A 22,191-nucleotide genomic window follows, 5' to 3' on the forward strand; every position below is an offset into this window, starting at 1 on the left:
TGGCAGAATTCATGTAATGAGCGATTGAGTATTCCATGACACTGTCTACTTACAAACATAATTTCATATCTTGAAAACGGACGTACTTTGTATTGATTAGCGTGGAAAGTGGGGAACTTTTATCCATTTAGGAGTATTGTTTTTCCGGTGTTTTCCGGTGAAGCCGTACAAAGTATGATTTAGAGAGAAACCTGGCATTTAAGCAAATTTGACTTGATTTGAGTTCTAAATTTCTTGTTCCGATGTCAAATCAACGATTATCCTTATTCATGGTGTGGGTTGCTGGGGGTGATGGGTTCAGATAATGTTATCAGAAGGCGTTTTTAACGTCAACGGGAATCTCCAGATGTCCGCGGAAGGCTCCATTGGGTGGACTACAAGAACTACACGGTGCCCTGACAGTAGGGGAGATACTACTAACCCCCCGGTCTTTAACTTTGGATTTAACCTCGAGAGGATGTCATCAACGGATTCAATATATTTTAACGCCGCTGCTTCAAGAGAGCACTGTAAATATGCTCCCGCATCGGGTGTTGTGGAATTCCACAAATCCCTCCCTAACTATGCCCCAACGCCGCTCGTATCTCTGCCAAGATTTGCAGCCGAATTATGCGTTCAAGCAGTCTTCGTTAAAGATGAAAGCAACCGATTTGGTTTACCGTCGTTCAAAGTCCTCGGTGCTTCATGGGGTTGCTTCCGAGCAGTTGCGCGGCATCTTGGATTCTCGTCAGATGAAAATTCCCTAGAAAAGCTCGCATCACAAGCGAAAGCGAACTCGATCTCACTCGTCACGGCTACAGAAGGTAATCATGGTCGAGCAGTTGCTTATATGGCCAGGCTACTTGAAATTAGGGCCCAGATATTTGTGCCTCGATCGATGAATGAGTCTACACGTGATTTGATTGCTTCAGAGGGGGCGCTTGTGTCGGTTTTTCAAGGCACATATGACGATGCAGTTCAAGAAGCGTGGGAGTATGCAAAGGACAAGGGCGTACTTTTGATCCAGGATACCGCTTTTGATGGATACGAGGATGTCCCTGCATGGATTGTGGAAGGGTATTCGACCATGATGAAAGAAGTTGAGGAACAGCTCTCCCAGCTTGACTTGGCTGCTAGTATGGTGGTAACACCGGTTGGTGTTGGTAGTCTTGCACTTGCTGTCACAAGGCATTGCAAGTCTCGAGGTGTGTCAGTTGTTGCCGTTGAACCCGATTCTGCGCCTTGTCTTTTATCCAGTCTCCGAGCTGGGAAGCCCACACCAGTCCAGACTTCAACTACCATCATGGATGGCATGAACTGTGGTACTGTCTCATCTATGGCATGGCCTGATCTTCAGCGGCTTATCGATGCTTGTGTGATGGTATCTTCTAATGAAAGTCATAACGCTGTACAGTATCTGGCATCAAACTCTGTGGCTTCTGGTCCTTGTGGTGGTGCGTCGTTGGCTGCACTCCGTCGCATAGCTATGGCTACAGAGAGATCACAAGTCATCAATGAGAACTCAGTGATTGTTCTCCTGAGCACAGAAGGGCCGCGAGAGTATCAGGTACCCTGTCAATCATCTATGGATGCTTCCAGTCGCAATGGAATTATTGGAGGCAAGCCACAAGAATACATATTAAAAAACCTAGTCAGAATTTAAGACGGCAAATCAACATGAATAAAAGAGGCTCAAAGAGTGGCTAATTATCTCATTTATTATATATAGTGAATTGTAAATGAAACAAGTTGGTTTTGATTTTATAAGTATCTAGCTCGTTGCAGCAGCCCTGGAGTGGTCATATCAATTCTTCTCAGATTAGGCCCTCTAGGATGAAGCTGACCAAATTGCTGGTACGTTGGGCATGACTTTCCTATATCCATAATCATACGAGTTATCTAGGTTAATTAGGACGTAACATTGCTGGAAGTTCTGATAGCTGTTTTCATGCCGCCCCAAACTAGAGCGGCGATCTGAGGGTTGGAGTTGATGAAGGTATCCACGACGTCCGTGAATAGCTTTGTCACCTCTAGAACATTCCCTCATTAGTTTGCTGTTGCTGTCATCAATCTCTGACAGGCGCAATCGCCATCCGACCTTTGGGCTTCTTTGTATCATCAAGCTGATATTTTTGTTTCTTATGACTCAAATCTTTTTGACGCTTCTAGTGATGTTGCAGCATTTGTAGTAGGCCTTTCCTCATAAATTGAGCCATGTGAGTTCCGCGGATAGACCTAAGAATTCCAGAAGATATTTTGCTCAAATTTGCTAAGAATGAATAATTACAGGTGCCAGGACAGTTTGACTAGTTCCAGATAGCTGGCTGCACATAAGCCCCGGGACACCTGGTCAGCCATCATTAGCTAGACTACTTGATGACGTCAGATTTTCCACGACTGCAGGGAATGTGGTGAATGATTCCTTTTAAGTATTCAGAACAATGCTTATCTTGACTTCCTCATGGGTGAAATTTGATGAGGCTCAATTTAATTAAATTTGCGAGATGTCTTTATACACTGGCCTCGTGGCCTAATGGTTAAGGCGCAGGTTTCCTAAACCTGAGATTGCAGGTTCGAGTCCTGCCGGGGTCGACAGTCATGTCTTTTTTTTTTTCACATGCCTAGTCACGATGACTAATCATGTATATGGAAGGCGTCACATCGAGCTCTTGTTTCTAGATATTTGATTCAGGAGGTTGCATAAACTTAAATTTTAATGTAATAATTCCGTGAATTGTGATTGAGAGAGTCAGTCTTTGGAATCCAGCATGAGCTCACATCAACCATTCAGCTCCGATGCCCCGCCATCAGAATCACAGCAGAATATGCTTGAAGATAATGTATGCGATGACTGGCTGCAAGATGAACATGCCCTCACCTTCAGTGCCTTGGATGACTTCTACTTTTGCACATCAGAGCTTCCAACCCCAGAAAACCCTCAAGGGACGGGATTTGATTCCCAGTCCTTCGTTCCTTCTGAGATATCTACTCACTCAGCCCTCCATACTGCTGAATTCCCGATAGAATCAGTTGAAATTAATACAGGAGATACTTTCCCTAATGTGCCTCACCAATCTTCACCGAGTATTGCCAAAATCTCCCAGTGGCTAGACGGTGCCTACTTTCCATCTGTGCCCTGCAGTCATTGCCGCAGATATCGCCTTCAGTGTCTGGTTTTGCGCACTACATCGGCAAATCCAAATCCAGTGACCTCTTGCGCGAGCTGTGTGGCACTTTTTCGGGAATGCAGTTTGGCAAAAGGAGAAAAACGCCTTCCTAGTGGTTTTGAAACGTTTACTCCAGTTCTAGGCCATTTGCATGGCCTACTAGAACATGCCGAAGATTCCGTACGTTCCTGATATCGATATTTCCCATGACCACAAACTGAATCTGTATTAGCATGAACCTATGATCCCTGTTCAATTGGAAGAGAGGAAAGAATCTACGCAGTTTATCAGAAAAGGAGCTAGGATTTTGCGTGAGTGGTTCCACCAAAATCAAGAGCATCCATATCCAACCGAGGATCAAAAATTTCAGCTTTCAGAGGAAACCGGCTTCTCTCAAAAGCGTATTTCAATATGGTTTGCGAATGCTCGCCGACGACAGAAGCAGAAACTTCACATGTCGAACTTGCCTTCCAGATCTCGCCATCGCGCTGGATCACCTCTTGTCAGGAGTACGCTAGACACGATGTCACCAATTGAGAGGTGGCAGGTGTCACCACCGGATGATGAGCCTGTCCTTGAATCTACGATCCAAGACGCCATAGATACAGCCATGGATCTTTTCCCCTTCGACGAGTCCACCATAGATCTGTTCAATTTCGACGAAACCTCTCCACATCTAACCTCCTCCGTATCCAGCTTTGGGAGTCAAGCATCAGAGACCTCTGATAGCATATGCTCAGCATGGAGTCATCAGTCTGGAGAAATGGCATTACCGTTTCCACTCTCATCCGAGACACCCCGACATCGACGGCAACGAAAGCAGAAATACTCTGGAGAAGACAACCTATATCAATGCACTTTCTGCACAAAATCGTTCAGGAAACGACATGACTGGTCACGACATGAAAAGAGTGTCCACCTTCCATTTGACACTTGGATCTGCACTCCAAACCCAAGCGAACTGCGAGAATCGTGGGGTTCTCACATGGCAGATTGCAGTTTCTGTGGCATTTCGTTCCCGAATTCAGCACACTGGGATGAACATGAATTCCAGTTTTGCTCTACAAAGCCCCTGGCAGAGCGATCGTTTAGCCGGAAAGATCACTTGTGGCAGCATCTGCGCAAGTTTCACGGCTGCGTCCAGAGCCCTGTTGCTGATCTTGATGCATGGAGAGGCTCTGGTGCTAATATTCAGAGTCGGTGTGGGTTCTGTGATATTTCATTGTTTACTTGGACTGTTCGAGCGAATCATCTTTCGGAACATTTCAAAAATGGTGCGCGTATGAGCCAGTGGGTAGGGGATTGGGGCCTGGATGCTTCGGCGATGAATGTCCTCAAATGCGCCATTCTGCCATTCCAGCGATATCTAGAAGCATCCACTCAATGATTTTATGAAGCCAATCTGGATGGTATGAATAAATAATACAATAATATTTCTAGCCTTAGCCAACTCAGATCTTCCATGATATTTATTTTGCTAATTTTAAGATATGCAAGTCCACTCTAGTAGCCCTGCCACTCGCCATTGTACCAGCTCCCAAGCCCCAATACAAAGATAACAAGACTGCCATCTTGGACAATATCTTTAAAGACCTTAACTGCTATCCCCAGTCCACTCTGCTTAGCACCAAGAAGTACTCTGCCTCCAGTAAGTAGTAACTCGCCCGTGACAAAGATCATGAAAGGATTCTGGACCGTGGAAGGCTTAGGAGGCGGATTTCCGAACAGTGCAACTGAAGCCCCGATGATAAACACCAGATAGAATGCTACTCCGAGTGCAAAGATGATGTGTAGACCCTTCCAGATACGCAGGGATCTTTGCTCCGCCTCAGTCGGTTGGGCTCCTCCACCCAGCATATTTGCAAGGAATGGAGGCACGCCGAGAGCTGAGGCGATAGCTGCCGGGTTGAGGGCCGGAGCGGGCATGTCGCCTGCGGCGCCGGGCGGGGGTGGAGGCGCATTGGGGTCGCCGGGCATAGCGCCCAAGAGAGAATTCAGGAGTTTGAGAGTTGGGTCCTCCATCTCGGGGGATTGTTCATCTTGGTCTGGGCCAGGCATGCCCTGTCGAAGCAGAGCGCGGATAGCATCCTGCTGTGCCTGGAAGTCTGCTGGGAAGTCTGCTGGCTGTTGAGGTTGGAATGGCGATGGTAGGTTCTCTGGCAGTGGGGATGGAGATGGAGAGATTGCTACCGGTTGAGGGGATGGGGAGGGTGCATCTTCGCGAGCTGGTACGAGGTTCAAGTTAGCTTAGGTTGATCCTGGTAGATCATAGGAGGGGTGTCGATTCATACCGGCCAGTGGAGTACGACCGTTAAGACTGCTGATCTTGTCCAGGCGTGCTAAACCTCCTTCTCTGATCTTGGCCTCGCGACGCTCACGGCGCTGGCGGGCGGCTCGCTGAGCCGGTGATTCTTCGGCGGTTGACATTTTAGAATGAAGCTGTTGGGAGGGAAATGGGAGAGATTAAGGCTGTAAAACTGTGGGGGGTTCAAGGAAAGCTATCTTGCGATGTAGATGAGGTTCGGTTCGTGGGAAACAAATGGCGATAAGAATATCAATATCCGCTGTCGTTGACTACAACCATCGAACTGTACAAGCTACCTTTACCATTTCTTGGCTTTCCCTTTCTGATTTAGTAATCATCCCCGCCGCTTTTACCCGAAATCGACTCGGACTCTGCTCTCTTAAAAGCGGCGGGAAATACGTGAAGCTACTTATGGCATTTAATGCTAACTTCCTTTCAATTCAATGTTGATCATTTTCAGAAGTCAAATGTTCTGGACTTCATTTTGCACGTATTGGAGCTATGTGGATGGTTAAATACACTCCCATGTCCAAGAGGAATATTGACTGGAAAGCAGTACACTACACCAACCTTGGAGATTTGATGTACTCAAGTACCGTCTACCTAGGTATCAAGTTTATCATTTATGAACCTTGGAAGGTCAGCGGAAGACCAAGACCTACTATGAACCCGATCTACGTACTATAATGTACGTCTTCCTACCGTGTAGACAGGTAGATAGATCTGCTGAGGTCGAGATAATTGGTCGTGCAGGTTAGGTAGAGTGTTCATTTTCGGTCCAGAGATGAACGATGTTCATATATCAGATACCAAACTGCTAAAATCAGTCCTAGAGTGGTGACATCATGTCGAAGCCAGACGTGACGACGTCCATTAAACTAAGCAAGATATTCAGTAAGTTCTTATTTACAGTAAGTTTGATTACCGAAAGAGCCTGGATGTGCTGTTATAGAGCTGGGCAAAACCTAGGATTTCAATTCGTTGTCACGAAACCAGGGTCTGTAAGGAGCGAGCGCTAGGCAAAGGACGATCATTTACCGATTCATACGAGATCTGTGGCATAGATTGACATTGGCGTCATCAGATTTACCAGGTTGTACCGATGACGTAGTTCCGGAGCTGCTTTAACATTACAACTCTTGTCTTTACACTTCTCGTTTATTTCCACTTTTCAATTGATTCATTTCCTATATTCAATCATAAAGGGCTTCTGTGAATGTGCCCATTTTGTCGGTACTTCTTCTTTACTCCATAGTCCGTAGTCCCGATCTACTACTGCATCGCAGCTTTCGACTTGAACATACTACTCAGTCAGGATGAGTTCATCCACCAGGCCGGTCGGGAATGCGTCTCCCAGGCAGCAGCATATGGGAGGTCACTGGAGTGGTGCTAATCCCATTCCGACGGTCCAGAAGTTTATTGACAATCTCGACAAGGAGAAGAAAGAGCGAGACCTCTTGATTGACGAGGAAGAGCAAAATAGAATTCTACAAGCGACAAAGGAAAAGGGCGTGACCTCTCATAAATCTCACAAAGTCCCCAAGGATAAGATCCATAACGTTACCGATCCTGTCACTGGCAAGGAAATAGGCGTGCAGGATCTAGATCAGTCGGCGATGGAAGCTGCCAAAAACCCAAAGGTACGTGGATTCACCAAGAACACAGAATCAAGCTCTGAACTGACATTAGTACAGCTGAGCGTCCCTAATGCAAATCTTGGAAGATCAACCGTAAGTTTATCCATACAAATGGTATTGCGCAAGGCTAAAAAAATCAAGGACATTAAAACAAGCCACGATCAACCTCTACCTGAGTATAAGGAGAAACAGGACATCACAGCACCCCCAGATCCTATTGCGGATGGCACAACGTCAGATGTCCCTATTCGTGGAGAGAAGACAAATATTCTCTTCCATCCTACACCAACGGTCACATTTCAACCTATGTACGATCATCTGGAAAAGCAAGCCATAGGAGTATGTATTGGTATACCAATTGCCATCATAGTATTCGGAAAGTTTTTTGGCAGCCCTCTATGGGGGCTCATTCCCCTTGCTGCATGCATTACGAGTGGTGTGTGGCTCTGGATGCACGAGATTATACGAAGTGGGAAGGATATGGAATGGAGTAGTGAGGAACTTCGTGGGAAAACAGTGCGTTCTAGAGTCAAAAGTTACATACTTACAACTATTAACTATATTCCAGGCTACTGCAAACCTCCTACCAGAGTCAGTGGAGTGGATGAACTCTTTTCTCAGCGTTGTATGGGGCCTTATGAACCCAGAGATGCTGGCGCCCATTGCCGATACAATTGAAGACATTATGCAAGCATCAGCACCCACGGTTGTCGAGAATGTCCGAATTGCAGAAATTGACCAGGGTAACAATGCCCTCCGTATTCTGAGCATGCGTTCTCTCCCAGATGATCATGTCCAGAACCTCAAGGACAACATTCACGAGGAGAACATGCGTAACAAAGACCCCCAGGAAGCTGCTGCTGCCGAAGAGGGAGGCAGTTATTACAATATGGAGGCCGCTTTTGCTTACCACGCCAAACCATCCGGTCAGAGTGCTTCTTCCAAGGCACGAAACATGCATATGCAGATGGTGTTTTATCTAGGCATCCGGGGCTTGTTCGGTGTGCCCTTTCCCATATTTGTTGAACTGACTGAGCTCGTTGGTACAGTCCGTCTTCGTTTCCAAATGACACCCGAGCCACCGTTCATGAAGGAAGTCACATTTACCTTGGTGGGCATTCCACATGTGCGAGCTGGCTGCATGCCCATGTTCAAGACGGGGATCAACGTTCTTAACCTTCCTTTGATCTCAAACTTTGTCAACTATGCCATTAGCACTGCCTGCTCTATGTTTGCCGCGCCGAAGTCCATGACAATGGATCTCGGCATGATGCTGTCGGGCGATGATATTGACAAGGATACTTCTGCTCTAGGAGTCATGTGGATTCGAATTCATCGTGCCATCGGTCTGAGCAAGCAAGATCGCCGCGGCAGCGACGGTGGTGGTAGTGACCCATATATCAACCTCTCCTTCTCAAAATATGGAAAGCCCATGTATTGTACTCGAGTCATCTGTGATGACCTGAATCCAATCTGGGAGGAGACTGCAGCACTTCTGGTAACGCCCGAGCTGATCAAAGCGAATGAGAACTTGAGCGTCGAGCTCTGGGACTCGGACCGCAACACTGCGGACGACATTGTCGGGAAGGTGGAACTCCCTATTCGGGAGATGCTCCAGCACCCGGGGCGTATGTATCCGCAGATCTCGAAACTGCAAGGGCTGGACGAAGGCAGTGAAATGCCAGGTCAATTGCACTGGGAAGTCGGATACTTTGGAAAGCCAAAGCTGCGACCCGAGCTGCGCACAGATGGCAAGCAGCATGATCTCCCTGAGAATCTAAAGGGTAACCCCACATTTGAGGATGATAAGGGCGTTATCAATAACGACGAAGAGGACGCTGTTGCACACACCCCGCCTGACCCTCTCTGGCCCAGTGGAATTCTTCATGTCGTCGTGCACCAGATCGTGAACCTCCAGCTTGAAAATATCAAGGGAAGCGATGGAAACCGCAAGGGCAAGGAATATGAGCCGGCGAAACCATTCGGAGAGAACACAGAGGAAGAAGGTGGTAACTTGCCTACCAGTTATTGCAAGATCATGATTAATGATCAATTGGTATGTACCGGTTGCCAATACGATAACAGCTATTTCAAGGCCGTTAACTAATCGTGATTTCTTAGGTCTACCGCACAAGAGCGAAAGCCGTTAGCTCTAAGCCAATCTTCAATGCTGGGACTGAACGCTTTGTCCGTGACTGGAGGTCCGCCGTTGTAACAGTCACTGTACGTGATCAACGTTACCGCGAGCACGACCCCATCCTGGGCGTTGTCCCAATCAAGATATCGGATCTCTTCCAGACAAGCTCCCAAGTCACTCGATGGTATCCGCTTGACGGAGGTATTGGCTTTGGTCGAGTCCGTATCTCCGTTTTGCTCCGACACGTCGAGACCAAGCTGCCTCCCAACATGCTTGGCTGGGATGTTGGAACATTCGAGTTCCAAGGGGAGAAGGTTGTTGCAAAGAACTATGGTCGAGTGGCAAAGATCAAGCTGCGCACTGGTGGCAGCACAAACAAACTCTCTCGCCGCTCGTGCCAGCTAGAAGGCAACGATTTAGTCTACGATACATCAGATGAGAGCTTCCGCGATGCCCTCCGCATGCCAGTGAAGCATCGGTATCGCTCACCGGTTATCTTCGAGTTCCACATCAAGGGCAAGCGGGGCGCAGCCGCGTACGCAATCGTGTGGCTGCAGCATCTGGTTGACAACGAAGAAACCGAAATCGACATCCCGATCTGGACTACCAAGGCCGGAGCCCGCCTGACGCAAAACTACATCACAGAAGAAAACTGGCGTGCAAAGGAAGTTCCAGGCCTCCAGGACCTAGAGGAGGTTGGCCGACTTCAGTTCCGATGTAAGTTCTCGCCGGGCATTGACGAGTCGCACGAGCAGTTTGTCGTGGACAACGACTCGCGTGAGACCTTCGAGACATGGGAAGCCTGCATGGCAGAAGGCGTGCGAACTCGCACTGTCTCAATCGATATTCCAGAAGAGGTGCAAGCCAAGCACGAACAGTCTCTCATCGACGGCCGCGACGTGCTCAAGCAAGCCGATCCCTCTGAACGCCGCCGCTGGATCGATCGCGAAGGCACAGATTGGAGCGGTGCATTCGGACAAGATCCGCGCGCCTACACGGATGGAAAAGGTCGAAAGATCGCAGAACCTGGCAAAGACAAACCGGCCCATGATCCTATCACACCACCGCCATTACATGGCTTGTCTACCAGCGCGGCGAACTCGCCAGCTGGACATTATGAGGGCGAATATGACGACACTGACGACTCCACTGAGGAGTCGGAACTGTCATCCCCCCGACTGTCGACCTTTAGTGGAGGCAGTGCAGGTGCATCCTCGTCGATGGCTAGCGGCAGCATGTCAAGCAAAGCGAACAAACGTACTGAGCAGCGACAGGAGCGGGGGATGATGCAGTGGCGTCCTGCACGCAATGCACTTTTTGCAAAGAATGAAGCCAAGTTCGCGCTTAGAAAGCTTAAGAAGAAGATTGGGGCTGGGGATTTGACGGGTCGTGAGCCCGATATTGAGACGGAGACTTGATAAATTGTTTAGTTAAGAGTTATGGGGCATGTATTATGATGTTATTTTAGCAATCCACCGGATAAAATTTCCGAAGCCTTTCGTGCTTACTAGGTAAATAGCAAGCAAGTAAATAAATACATAAGATATTATTAGATTAAAAAAAAAGCCTTGGACGTGGATATTGTTCTAGACTATCCACTAGCCTACACCTTTCAAAAGTTGGTGATGACCATATGCAACTCTCATCACCTGCCAAGATGACACGAGACAATGATTATACTCCGTATGGAATATCCACCGTACATCAGAAAGAAACGAGGGGCAAATGCAATGTAAAACATGTGAGAAATTGATAGGGAAAAGTAAAGCCCGCCACAGTAAGCGGGATGGAAAAAAAGAAGAAAACCGCTAATGTAAAAAAAGTCCCCACCATCGCCCTCTATGGGACAAAAGCATAATTCGTCAAAAAGTAAAAATAGCTATGCAGTAGACGAAAAAAAAAAAAAAAAAAAGACAAGTCATGGAATATCTCGTAATCTCTAGGCTCCCAGCCCCAGAAGCTAGGGTCAGGGCAAGTGCAAGTCATTGATCAGTGACATGAGGCTCGTCCACGGTAGGGATACCTTGTATGGGCGTATCAGAATAACCACTGTCAGGACAATTCTCAACAACCTTCTCAGTCTCGATAGGACCAAGAGTCCACTTCCACTCTCTCCGCCGCTTAACACGAGGTGTTTGAGGGAAAGAAGTTTGGTTATTGTAAGAAGGATCAGCGGCGCCGAAACCATCTAACAGAGCAACGGCCCGCACCTGACGCTGAATACCCACAGTCCGCCGCTTCTTCCTTTCATGTTTTGAAAGAGTCGAGCCCGAAACATCTTCGTCAGCGCTAGCGTCATCGCCAGACGAAGTAGACTGTGCGTCGGAATCGTTCTCGAAATCAGCGGGATCGGCCGGTGGATCTCCCGCACGTGCATCTGCCTTGGTCTGCTGCACAGCCTCGGCCTCTTGTTCGTTTTCGTGCACCAGATCGAGATGGTGGGCCGTATAGCGCTCTGTGCGGATCTCCTCTTCCAGTGGCAGTCTGTAGCTAACTTGTTTCTTGGCTGGGAAGAACACTCGGCGTGTTCCTGGCACGCTAGCTCCTGCGGAGATGGAGCCGGAGCGTCGCCGGGGTCCGATTTCCAGCGGGGAGTTGCGCAGGATACTCCGTACTCCTAGAGGCAGTTGGTATGGACTGCTGCGGTGTGTATTGTTTGTGTTGGAGAGGGAATTATGCTTTGGTTGCCCCGGGTGAGGAATGTAGGGGGAGATAAGCCTTGTATTGTTGTTATTATTGTTGCTATTATTGAAGTGGACGCTAGTGCCCTTGGGAGAGGCTGTTGCGGATGAAGGAGATGCGACATCGTAGGCGTTTTTAAATGTGTTGCGGACTGTGGGCGAGGCACCTGGTGCCGCTGTGAAGGATAGAGATAGGCTTGTTGTGGAGGTGCCAAAGGTGCGTGGGAGAGAGGAGGTTTGCAGGGTGAGTTTTGGTCGTGATACTCGTGGATCTGGTGTTGAGAGACAGGACATTGTAGAGAAGGACTGTTTGACATCCGAAGGATGGAAGGGTGTCATCGCATCGAGCATGGCGTGGAAGAGGGAAATATAATATCAGTGGCGGGGTCGACACTAATAATAGTTCCAGTCGGCGCTTGCATGCAACGTGACTGAGTTTGGTGTTCAACCTTGATATAACCTGTACCTTTTTAACTAGGTACAGAGTGATATGGCATGGATGGAAAGAGGGAAACTGAGAAATAAGAGCATTATCATTTATTTGGATCTTCAGGATTTAAAAGAAAAAAAAACATTTTGTCCAAAGGTTTAAGCAACTATTGACGCCACATCCCGCCCGGTGGGGGAAAGAGATCGGCCTGGATTCATTCTATGTCTAATTTAATATGGAAAATATGTAATAAAAATGGGAAAAATGGGGCAAATTCGTAGTGATACAGTAATATTGGAATTCACGTGGGAATTGTAGGAAAACTAGAAATTAGAAAATAAAAAATAGAAAATAGAAAATAATAAAGGACATGTTCGAACAGGAGGTTGTTCTATAAAAAGATCGGGATGTGACCCCACTAGGGCACAGATGCCAATTTCCACTTTAATTTCAAGTATCCGACCCATATGCAGGTCCTACTTATCACGAGCCAGTTTCATCCGATATTATAGCACATCCTTCCGGTTTAGTATGCCGCTTTAGTTCAGGTCAGCATTACATAAGTTCAATCTTCCAACATTTATCTATGATTCGCTGCTTCCAATTCTGAGTAAATATAGCCTAAGGCTCCGCATTACGCGTATCAATCGAAAAATTTAAAGTTTTCATGAAAACGCCAATTCGTCCATGCTCGCGTGGGCCGCGCTTCATGATCTACAACGATCAACGGATTCAATATTCGAGATTATCTTGACCGCCCCTTCTACAACCTCATCTGACTCGAGCCCGACTTGCCACCTCTTGCGCACTCTTTCGCCTTTATAAATAGCCGTTGAAAAATTGCCGTGGTCTCTTTTTAGGAGAATTTATGGATGAATCCACAACACTTAACGTCAGGAAGCGGTTTAGCATCGGAAACAATTTGATATCAAAAGTTTCAAGTAATGCAAGACGTTGAAGAAGTACTTGATACCTATGTATTCTATTTCAGGGTTAACTACTCCGTAGGTATTAGCAGACTGTATTACTGTGCTGGTCTCATAAATAGAGGTTGGCTTCGTGTCGAGCAGTAGCCTAGTGTAATCTACGGAGTAAGTTAGTAGTTACCTTGCAGTAATACGTAGGGCCACGTGGAGCACAGCCCCTGGCTACTTGCAATAACGTAAATCACGTATAATACATCAACACGAGATTAGTTCACTTTCCCTCCAGGCTACAGTACCAGCATTCATATATATATGCTCTGTCAATCAAAAACGTAATTCCGAGTAATGGCAATTTTCAATGATAATTTATATTGCTCAGATTGTGAATCATTCCTTGTAGATTTTAAAACTAGATTGATAATATATTTTCCTGGCGATGGAAAATCTTTATAGAGCAGAGCGTCTATCCTAATCATCATGTCACCCCCCAGGTCCATATGGCTCGGAAGATGGGGGCTTTATGCTGACTGTCTAGCAATCTGTTGCACAAAAAGCATCAAGATATGCACCATCTACAGTGCATTCCTTGACAGGTTCTCGCATTCCCCTTTCCCAATCGAATCCATGCCGGAGATACAAGCCAGCCATCTTTGCAGTCCGGATTGTCTTTCTGTCGTCATCTGAAATTTCTCTAACAGCGTTGTTGAATGTGTGCCGGAATTCAAGTCGGAGCGCATCGTGATCGGGTCGATATTGCCACCCTTATGGTTTATAGATACTAGGATATTTTCGAGACCCTATAGAGAAATCCCAAATAGACAGATACTGTCAGCCCAGTCGATTACACCAGTAATGTGGCCGGTGCCGGGATCCAAAAGAATGTTCATTTCAGAAAGATCCCCATGAAGTACCATCGGATATGTCGACGTAAATAGCGTTCCAAGGCCTCCGCAGACTAGGTCCAGATCCACTTTGTGGCGTGAAGGTAAAACGCGAGAAAGATGCTTGAATATCGTGTGCGACTTCTGGTGCAATCTTCTGTCGTGCCTTTCAAGATGCCGCGGAGAACTTAGAACTAATTAATCCAGAAAAGCTCAAATGACAGAAGATCCCACATATAAGACGAAGTCCACTATAGCATTGGAGGGCCAATCATGTAATTTAAAGACAAACGAATAAAACATGTGCATTATTTTTTATTATCATATACAACTCTTTTTCTGAAGAACTCTACTTTTGAGCCATGTGGTCCGGCGTGTATGATCGTGATCAACTTACTTTAGTAGCCAAACAGTTCCTAGCCCTTTTTAAACACTGCGTAATTGGTAGACGAATGGATGGTTAGGATAGTAGCCCGGCAGGCTTGTTTTGGCGCAATGCGAAGTACGCCCCACTAAATACCTGTATGGAATGTTCATCTTGAATTAATCAAGCGCGAATATGAAAGTTTTAAAGGCGTAAAGTAGCCTATACATACATGGACTTAATTTAATTATGGTCTTGCAGATGAACGGTGGTAGAAGCGGTATAATCTATTCCAAGTTGCTCTGTTTAGTTACCGGGGACTTGCGGAGTAGTAGCGAGAGCTGAGTGGCTGATGGTTAGTGTCGGTGCTTGGATCGCCCTTTCAGCTTCAAAGAAATATGAAAAGAACAAGGATTGCGTAACGCATCATAACATTGGTTCAAGCCCCGGACTCAATTGACTTCTTCCATACGCTAGTGGGACGGAAAAGCCTTGGGATATGGATCGCTAGTTGTGGAGGTGATTGGCCACTATATTAATAGTTCATATTTAATTTGACAGTTGATCTCCACTTACCCATCAGCGATGGTCTGATTGGATGAAATTCATAACTCGTCTTATGTTTAAACAACTTTGACAATCCTTCGGGACCATATCATGACTAACAATAGGATAACAGCGGTGAACAGTAAGTATATAGTGCAATGTGGGGTTTCTATACTTGAACGGTGAACTCGTGTGGGTATAACGGTGTAGCCAAGAGGGTCCGTATACTGCGCCATGACCTGTCTCATGATATGGGCGTACGCATGTCTCCAACAACTCCACCATGTGCTCATTTTTCAGTTCCAAGGCACACCTGGCAGAGCCGCAAGGCGGTTTCTTCACAATTTGTGACAGAAACCTATCTATTGCAGTGTCGCATCTTATGCCCCTACTAATTTATCTGAAATTTATGCAGAAACACGGATAACGTCAATTATTCTGAGCATGACGTTGCGAGTCATGTGTTTGGGACACAACACGCTGGCTGTTTGATGTATTGTTCAGCCTTGTGTTTGTAAAATGTTTAATAAACTGGTTACTGCTGATGCCTAGGTTATTCGTAACAGCCTAATTAAACGCTAATAGGGCTGGGCACTCGGGGATTGAATCCTTGTGTCGTAGAATTTGGGGCGGAGTCATTCATCAGCCTTCTGTCGTTGTCAACTATAAGCAGGACGGGCGTGAAACCTTGGACTAAGTCAATATATGGATCATATTTGCATAGATTTCAAGTTTGAGTAATCAGCCCTCGTGAATACGCTGAATAATTTTTAATTTTGATTAAAGCAGATTTTGGTTAATTCAAATGATATACCCCGTACTCTGTAAATAGTCTAGTTAACTAACTAGGCCATGATCTGTGCTGACTCAGCCAATGACACCGCCACATTGATCAGCCATAATCTGAGTCAAGATCCTTGATTTGCGCCACTTTATCATAAACACAGATTCAATCATTATCCAAGATCTAAGATCTAAGATCTATGGAGACTTCTTAGATAGATCTCAGATCTATCATCTTCGGATCAGGGCTCATGACTCCGCGCAATGACCGTCGAATCATCCTTCACCTCGTACGGCATTCCACCCAGTCCCACGTGATACCACACTGACGCTATGTCACTATCAGGACTATGACTGCTTCTATGCCTCTGTCTTTGAATTGGAAAACCCAGCCCTCAAATCAGTGCCACTAGCTGTGCAGCAGAAGCAGATAGTAGTGACCTGTAACTATGAGGCCCGTCGGCGCGGCCTGCACAAGCTGCAGCTAATTAAAGACGCGAAGCTTATATGTCCCGACGTGGTGATAGTCCTCGGCGAGGATCTGACCAAGTTCCGGGATGCATCTAAAGAGCTTTACCTGTTCATCCGCGGTTTCATCTGGGGTGGACGCGTCGAGAGACTGGGCTTTGATGAGCTTTCTCTCGATGCCACTGATATGGTTGAGTTCAACGCTGAACTCTTGAACCAGAATGACCTTGTTCATTCGTATTTCTACTTGGATCGAAACGATTTAACTGCTGGCTTTGCCTACGACGCTACCCGGTTTTGTGGCTCTACGTACCTAGATGTGGAGGAATTTGTACCACGGGATTCTTTTTCACTCGATATGAAACTGCTTATTGGCTCACATTTGATAGGCCATTTGCGGAGCCGGTTAGAGAGTGAGAAGGGGTTTACGGCGACTGGCGGAGTATCTACGTCTAAGTTGTTAGCTAAATTGGTGGGAAGCGTCCATAAACCTAATAACCAGACCACTCTTCTCCCGCCTTATGTTGCCCACGACGGCACTGAGAGCAGCAATGTTACCAAGTTTCTGGATAGCTATGAGATCCGTCAAATACCAGGGATTGGATCACGGCTTGCGCAGAAGCTGAGGCTCCGGGTAACAGGGCATAACTCGGAGGACAGGAAGGTTACAGTGCGTGATGTCCGCCTATTTCCCGGTATGGGTCCGGCATTGATGGAGAAAACTCTCGGTGGGCCTGGTTCACCACGAGGGATCGGCATGCGAGTGTGGAACATTCTACATGGAGTGGACAATTCGGAGGTGCTTGAAGGGCGAGACTTGCCCACGCAGATCAGCATCGAGGACTCGTATAAACGTGGACATTTCACCAATGTCGAGATTGTACGTCGCGAACTGGTAGTTCTAGCCAGAAGTTTGATCCGGCGAATGCGAACCGATCTACTGGAAAAGAGCGAGGACTCATCTCCAACATCTACATCTACATCACGCTGGCTGGCTCATCCACGCACCTTACGACTCTCGACCCGGCCTCGAAACCCACCCGAAACAGATGGACTACGAACATACAACGCTAATAGAATTTCACGGTCTGAGTCATTGCCCACGTTCATTTTCAACGATGAGAACATAGATGCCCTGGCCGAACGGCTTGTGCAGGACCACCTCCTCGGCATGTTCCGAAAGCTTCACCCTGATAAGGGCTGGGATCTCGGACTGATGAATGTGGCTGTTACAAATTTAATGGAGACGGCGGGCGACCACAAGCAAAGTAGCGGGCGAGACATTGGCAAGATGTTTCGACAGCAGGAAACGGTACGGAACTGGAGGGTCCAGGTGGCGCAGCTCCAAGCTCCCCAGCCAAATGCCGACTTGGCAGAGACAGCAGATCCTGTACAGATATCTGACGTTGAAGAGTGGGATGATGGAGAGGAAGACGATGAAGATGTGTTGAGTATTGAATGTAGGATCTGTGGAGTAGCGGTCCCTCACTATGCTAGATTAGTCCATGAGCAATATCATACGTCACGATAAGAAACCACAAGATTAGTTTCAATTAGTTAGACAAGAATCATTTGAGTAACAAACCACTGACCACCAAGGCTAGGCATACGCGTTCGCCATCTGGGCAGAATCGTACAACAAGTCAAATAGATGTTTCAGTTGTCGCCAAGACTCTCTCTCCTTGGCGTTGAAGAGCTGGATCGATCATGATTCATCCTTTTTCTTACTTCTCCATATTTGACTCCAGAGGAAGAGAGAAAAAGGGGCTGTGCTCCATAGTGGATAATTTACTTACCACAGTGGGCCTTCGTTCTTTGGTCTTGGATATTTCCTCTTTCACCCAAGACCCTGAGATACTTTTTTCAGTCTTTGGTTCCTCAATCTTAGACAAGATTTAGTCTTGACTCTTGAGATATGAGGTTCTCAAAGAGTTTGATACCCTTGTTGACTGCGGTATCGGGACTTTTTATTCAATCTCAAGGTATTAATACTCTCTATGCGGCTTATTGGACGTGAACCCTGACTGGTTCGCAGCGCGATCTCAAGCATCCGAAGCTATTCGCCAAATCACACCGATCGATAATGCAAATATTCGCACTCCATCACACCAAATAGACTACCTCTCCCATTTCGACCTTACTTTCAATCTACACAGAGACGACACTCGCATCAAGCTAGAACTAGAGCCGAATCACGATATCTTGGCCGACGATGCTTACGTGCAGTACATTGACGCCGACGGAGCTGTCACTCACGGCGAACCTTTTCTCCGACATGAACACAAAGTCTTCCGGGGTCGCGCGCTGGTCGGCTCTGGCCAGGGGAGATGGACGCCCGCCGGCTGGGCAAGAGTCAGCGTGAGAAGGGATGGGGCAGACCCGCTATTTGAAGGCGCGTTTAGCCTGGGCAACGAAAAACACCACATCGAGCTGCAGTCTACGTATTTGGCTAAGAAGCGCCCGATCGATATCGGTATTGAACGTCGGGATGACGATTATATGCTGGTCTACCGTGACTCCGACATGATTCGCATGCATCCCGATTTGAAGAAGCGGTCGCTGACCAAAGCGTCTGGTTGCGTCGCGGACACTCTCGACTACAATTCCAACTTGACAAACTCGATCTTCCCCTTTGGAGTGGAGGTTGAATCGGCAGACAGTCAATGGGGCATCACCCCGTTGAACTCGCTGTTTGGGCTGAGCAAGCGGCAATCCGATGTTGGCAGTGTCTCGGGCAATACGGGCGGAGTGAATCTGAAAGCCACGATTGGAGACAGCACAGGATGTCCCAAGACGAAAAAGGTAGCGTTGATTGGAGTGGCCACAGATTGTGAAATGACCAATTATTTCAAATCCACCAACTCGACTCCCAAGGCTGCGGCAAAGGACTGGGTCATCAACCTGGTCAACACCGCGTCCAATCTCTACGAGGAGTCTTTCAATGTCTCGATTGGCCTGCGCAATCTCACCGTCAACGAACCATCTTGTCCCTCCACTGCCAGCGCAGCTCTCCCATGGAACATCGGCTGCAGCGAAGGAAACATTACATGGCGTTTGAATGAGTTCTCGAAATGGCGTGCCGATAACAAGGATAGTAACGCATACTGGACTCTCATGACGGGCTGCCCTACCGATTCTGAGGTTGGTGTTTCCTGGATGGGACAGCTATGTACCAACAGCGTCACCAGTGACGGGGATAGCTCTGTCTCGGGAGCAAATGTGGTGGTTGGCAACCAGGGAACTGCTTGGCAAATCTTTGCCCACGAGTCAGGACACACCTTTGGAGCAGTCCATGATTGCGATACCGACACCTGTAACGAGGGGCTCGATGCCTCGTCCCAGTGCTGCCCTCTAACATCATCGACGTGCGATGCAAACGCCAAATACATCATGAATCCCTACTCAGAGTCATCCATGACCACCTTCTCCGCGTGCACCATCGGCAACATCTGCTCCGCCATCGGTCGCAACAGCATCAAATCCACCTGTCTCTCGGACAACCGCGGCGTCGTAACAATCACAGGCAGCACCTGCGGCAACGGCATCGTCGAGTCCGGCGAAGACTGCGACTGCGGCGGCGAAGAAGGCTGCGGCGACAACAGCTGTTGCGACGCAACGACGTGCAAGTTCAAGAACAACGCTGTGTGCGACGACTCCAACGACAGCTGCTGTAGTGAATGCCAATACTCGTCATCCACCACCGTATGTCGTGCCAGTACGGGCGACTGCGATATCGCAGAGACATGCACCGGTACATCCAGCGCCTGTCCGGATGACAAGTACAAGGACGACGGAAACTCCTGCGGCTCATCGTCAGGACTAACCTGCGCCAGCGGCCAGTGCACCAGCCGAGACTATCAATGCCGAACCGTGATGGGCTCATTACTAAACAGCAACGACACCTGGGCCTGTGACAACACCAACGCGCCCTCATGCAGTCTAGTGTGCGGCTCCCCGCAAGTAGCGCAGCAGTACGGCACAACAACCTGCATCGAGCTGAACCAAAACTACCTCGACGGAACCCCCTGTGAATCAGGAGGCAAATGCAATAATGGACAATGCGAGGGCTCCTCCGTCGGCGGCTGGGTAAATCAACACAAGAAGCTCGTCATCGGCATCTGCGTCGGTGTAGGAAGTCTCATCGTGCTTGCCTTGCTCTTCTGTATCTTCAATCGGTGTAGATCAGGTCGCAAGGTGTCTATGCCAGCTCCTGTTATGGGTCGTTACGCTCCTGGTCCCGTTTATACCCAGGGTCCTCATCCCCCGCCTGGACCTCCGAATCAGTGGCATGGCTATAATAATGAATATCCACGGCAGCCACCACCACCGTGGTCACCACCCCCGCGGTATACTTAGTATATTTCTGTTCTTTTCTTTTCTTTTCATGGGACGTTTCTTGGGGTTTATAAATGGTGATATTTAGGCTTCTTCAGCATTGCCATCAAATGTTGGCGACTACTACGTTTCTCGCGCTTTACGAAATAGCACGTGGTACCTTTTTGACAATACGTTATTTAATCTACACCCTCCAGCCAGGCTTCGTAGATGTACAGAATCCAGTTGTAAATATAGGACCGTAAGTCGAGCTCACAGAACAGCTATTCTTTTCAATGGTTGCAAACTGATGTAAACTCATCCCAAACAAACACCCGACAGAAATCAACAAAAGCCAAAAAAGAAACACCAACATGACTCGGGCGGACAAAAATCAACAAAAGCCTGCCTCCCAATGCTGAATTAGATATCTTACTGGAAGGTATAGATAGCGATAGGCTATAGGCTATCACTGCCAGCAGATTCCCACGAACGCCTCACGCGTAACACCGCCAACTCCCTCAAGGTCAAACTCCTCAATCATAGCCCTCAACTCCTCCTCCTCAAGTCCCGTCTCTCCAAGCTCGCGAGCAACACGTCTCAGATCATCAAGTCCGATAAATCCCTTGCCGCCTTCGTCGAATAGCTCGAAGGCACGCAGGATCTCGTCCCGCGGATCCCGCTCTAGAATCTTCAGCGCTGTCACGGCTTGGAAGGAGGATAGAGGCATGAGGAGGTTAGATGGGTGTTGCGGGTTTGGGCCTGTGTTCGCCTTGCTGGGTGCTTGGCTTGGTTGCTGTTGTTGTTGCTGTTGCACTTGTGGGCGCGGTACTCCGTATGTTGTTAGGAGGGAGATTAGTTCTTGTTTTGAGAGAGTGAAGCCGAGAGCGCGGAAGGCGACGCGTAGTTCGTGGTAGTCTAGGTGGCGGTCGCGGTCGAGGTCGAAGAGGGTGAACTGTGAAGAGAGGGGATGAGCATCGATTATAGTTTTTTTTCCGCGTTCTTTTCTTGAGGTGATTTACGCCCGTTTCTTTCGCCAAACATCTCGAAAACGCAAGATTGAAATGTGCAATGGTATGGAAGGAGTTGAGTTTCTTACAGCTTCATTAATCTCCTCCCTCTGTTCCTCCGTCAATCGATTCAACGGGTTCGTATCCTGCGCCGGCCCATGAGACTGCGTCGCGGTAGGTACAGCATTCTGCTGGCCCTGATGACCTTCGCCAGCGAACTCATTAGGTGCACTAGCTCCTAGAGCCCGGTGGCGGGAGAAAGCTGAGGTGCTGAATGGCATGGCGTTGGGGTTGGTTGAACGGTCAGGCAGCTTGGTGCCGGCGTAGGAGCGCGACCCAAATGGCTGGCCCGAGGCCATGGCTGCAAAGGTTGTAGGGGTCTTGATCTGAGGTTTGATGTATAGCGTATACTTGGAATTATTCTGGTGGGTTTGGGATGTGGGATGTAGATGTGCAATTCGAAACGTGAAACTTGTTGTTGGGGAGTGAGATTCCTGACGCGACGGAACGCGGGACTTGGCCTTAAGACTGGGAGGATTTTTTTCCCTTTACAGTAATTCCAA

The 22,191-nt window shown here is 47.8% G+C and overlaps 7 protein-coding genes across 7 annotated transcripts; 4 read left to right on the top strand and 3 right to left on the bottom strand.

Moving 5' to 3' along the window:
* Positions 1 to 457: 457 nt before the first annotated feature.
* Positions 458 to 1,642, top strand: N7495_004425 (putative diaminopropionate ammonia-lyase; the record flags this gene model as incomplete). The annotated part of the gene is made up of 1 exon (XM_057207076.1): positions 458 to 1,642. The coding sequence occupies one exon, from the start codon at positions 458 to 460 to the stop codon at positions 1,640 to 1,642; it is 1,185 nt and encodes a 394-aa protein (XP_057064756.1).
* A 1,105-nt stretch (positions 1,643 to 2,747) lies between these two features.
* Positions 2,748 to 4,533, top strand: N7495_004426 (uncharacterized protein; the record flags this gene model as incomplete). The annotated part of the gene is made up of 2 exons (XM_057207077.1): positions 2,748 to 3,326; positions 3,379 to 4,533. The coding sequence occupies 2 exons, from the start codon at positions 2,748 to 2,750 to the stop codon at positions 4,531 to 4,533; spliced, it is 1,734 nt and encodes a 577-aa protein (XP_057064757.1).
* A 116-nt stretch (positions 4,534 to 4,649) lies between these two features.
* Positions 4,650 to 5,573, bottom strand: N7495_004427 (uncharacterized protein; the record flags this gene model as incomplete). Its single annotated transcript, XM_057207078.1, has 2 exons — positions 4,650 to 5,371; positions 5,438 to 5,573. The coding sequence occupies 2 exons, from the start codon at positions 5,571 to 5,573 to the stop codon at positions 4,650 to 4,652; spliced, it is 858 nt and encodes a 285-aa protein (XP_057064758.1).
* A 1,194-nt stretch (positions 5,574 to 6,767) lies between these two features.
* Positions 6,768 to 10,643, top strand: N7495_004428 (C2 domain protein; the record flags this gene model as incomplete). The annotated part of the gene is made up of 5 exons (XM_057207079.1): positions 6,768 to 7,091; positions 7,146 to 7,181; positions 7,230 to 7,604; positions 7,657 to 9,144; positions 9,210 to 10,643. The coding sequence occupies 5 exons, from the start codon at positions 6,768 to 6,770 to the stop codon at positions 10,641 to 10,643; spliced, it is 3,657 nt and encodes a 1,218-aa protein (XP_057064759.1).
* A 564-nt stretch (positions 10,644 to 11,207) lies between these two features.
* Positions 11,208 to 12,257, bottom strand: N7495_004429 (uncharacterized protein; the record flags this gene model as incomplete). Its single annotated transcript, XM_057207080.1, has 1 exon — positions 11,208 to 12,257. The coding sequence occupies one exon, from the start codon at positions 12,255 to 12,257 to the stop codon at positions 11,208 to 11,210; it is 1,050 nt and encodes a 349-aa protein (XP_057064760.1).
* A 3,830-nt stretch (positions 12,258 to 16,087) lies between these two features.
* On the top strand, positions 16,088 to 20,660 carry admB (uncharacterized protein; the record flags this gene model as incomplete). Its single annotated transcript, XM_057207081.1, has 3 exons — positions 16,088 to 16,126; positions 16,183 to 17,764; positions 18,340 to 20,660. The coding sequence occupies 3 exons, from the start codon at positions 16,088 to 16,090 to the stop codon at positions 20,658 to 20,660; spliced, it is 3,942 nt and encodes a 1,313-aa protein (XP_057064761.1).
* Positions 20,661 to 21,087: 427 nt separating this feature from the next.
* cdc31 (putative cell division control protein Cdc31) lies at positions 21,088 to 21,987 on the bottom strand (the record flags this gene model as incomplete). The annotated part of the gene is made up of 2 exons (XM_057207082.1): positions 21,088 to 21,573; positions 21,718 to 21,987. 2 exons carry the CDS (start codon positions 21,985 to 21,987, stop codon positions 21,088 to 21,090), a joined length of 756 nt encoding a protein of 251 aa, XP_057064762.1.
* Between the last annotated feature and the right edge of the window lie 204 nt (positions 21,988 to 22,191).

This window comes from Penicillium taxi (assembly GCF_028828555.1).
Source record: "Penicillium taxi strain IBT 34144 chromosome Unknown utg000003l_segment0_segment0, whole genome shotgun sequence".
NCBI classification, from domain to species: domain Eukaryota; kingdom Fungi; phylum Ascomycota; class Eurotiomycetes; order Eurotiales; family Aspergillaceae; genus Penicillium; species Penicillium taxi.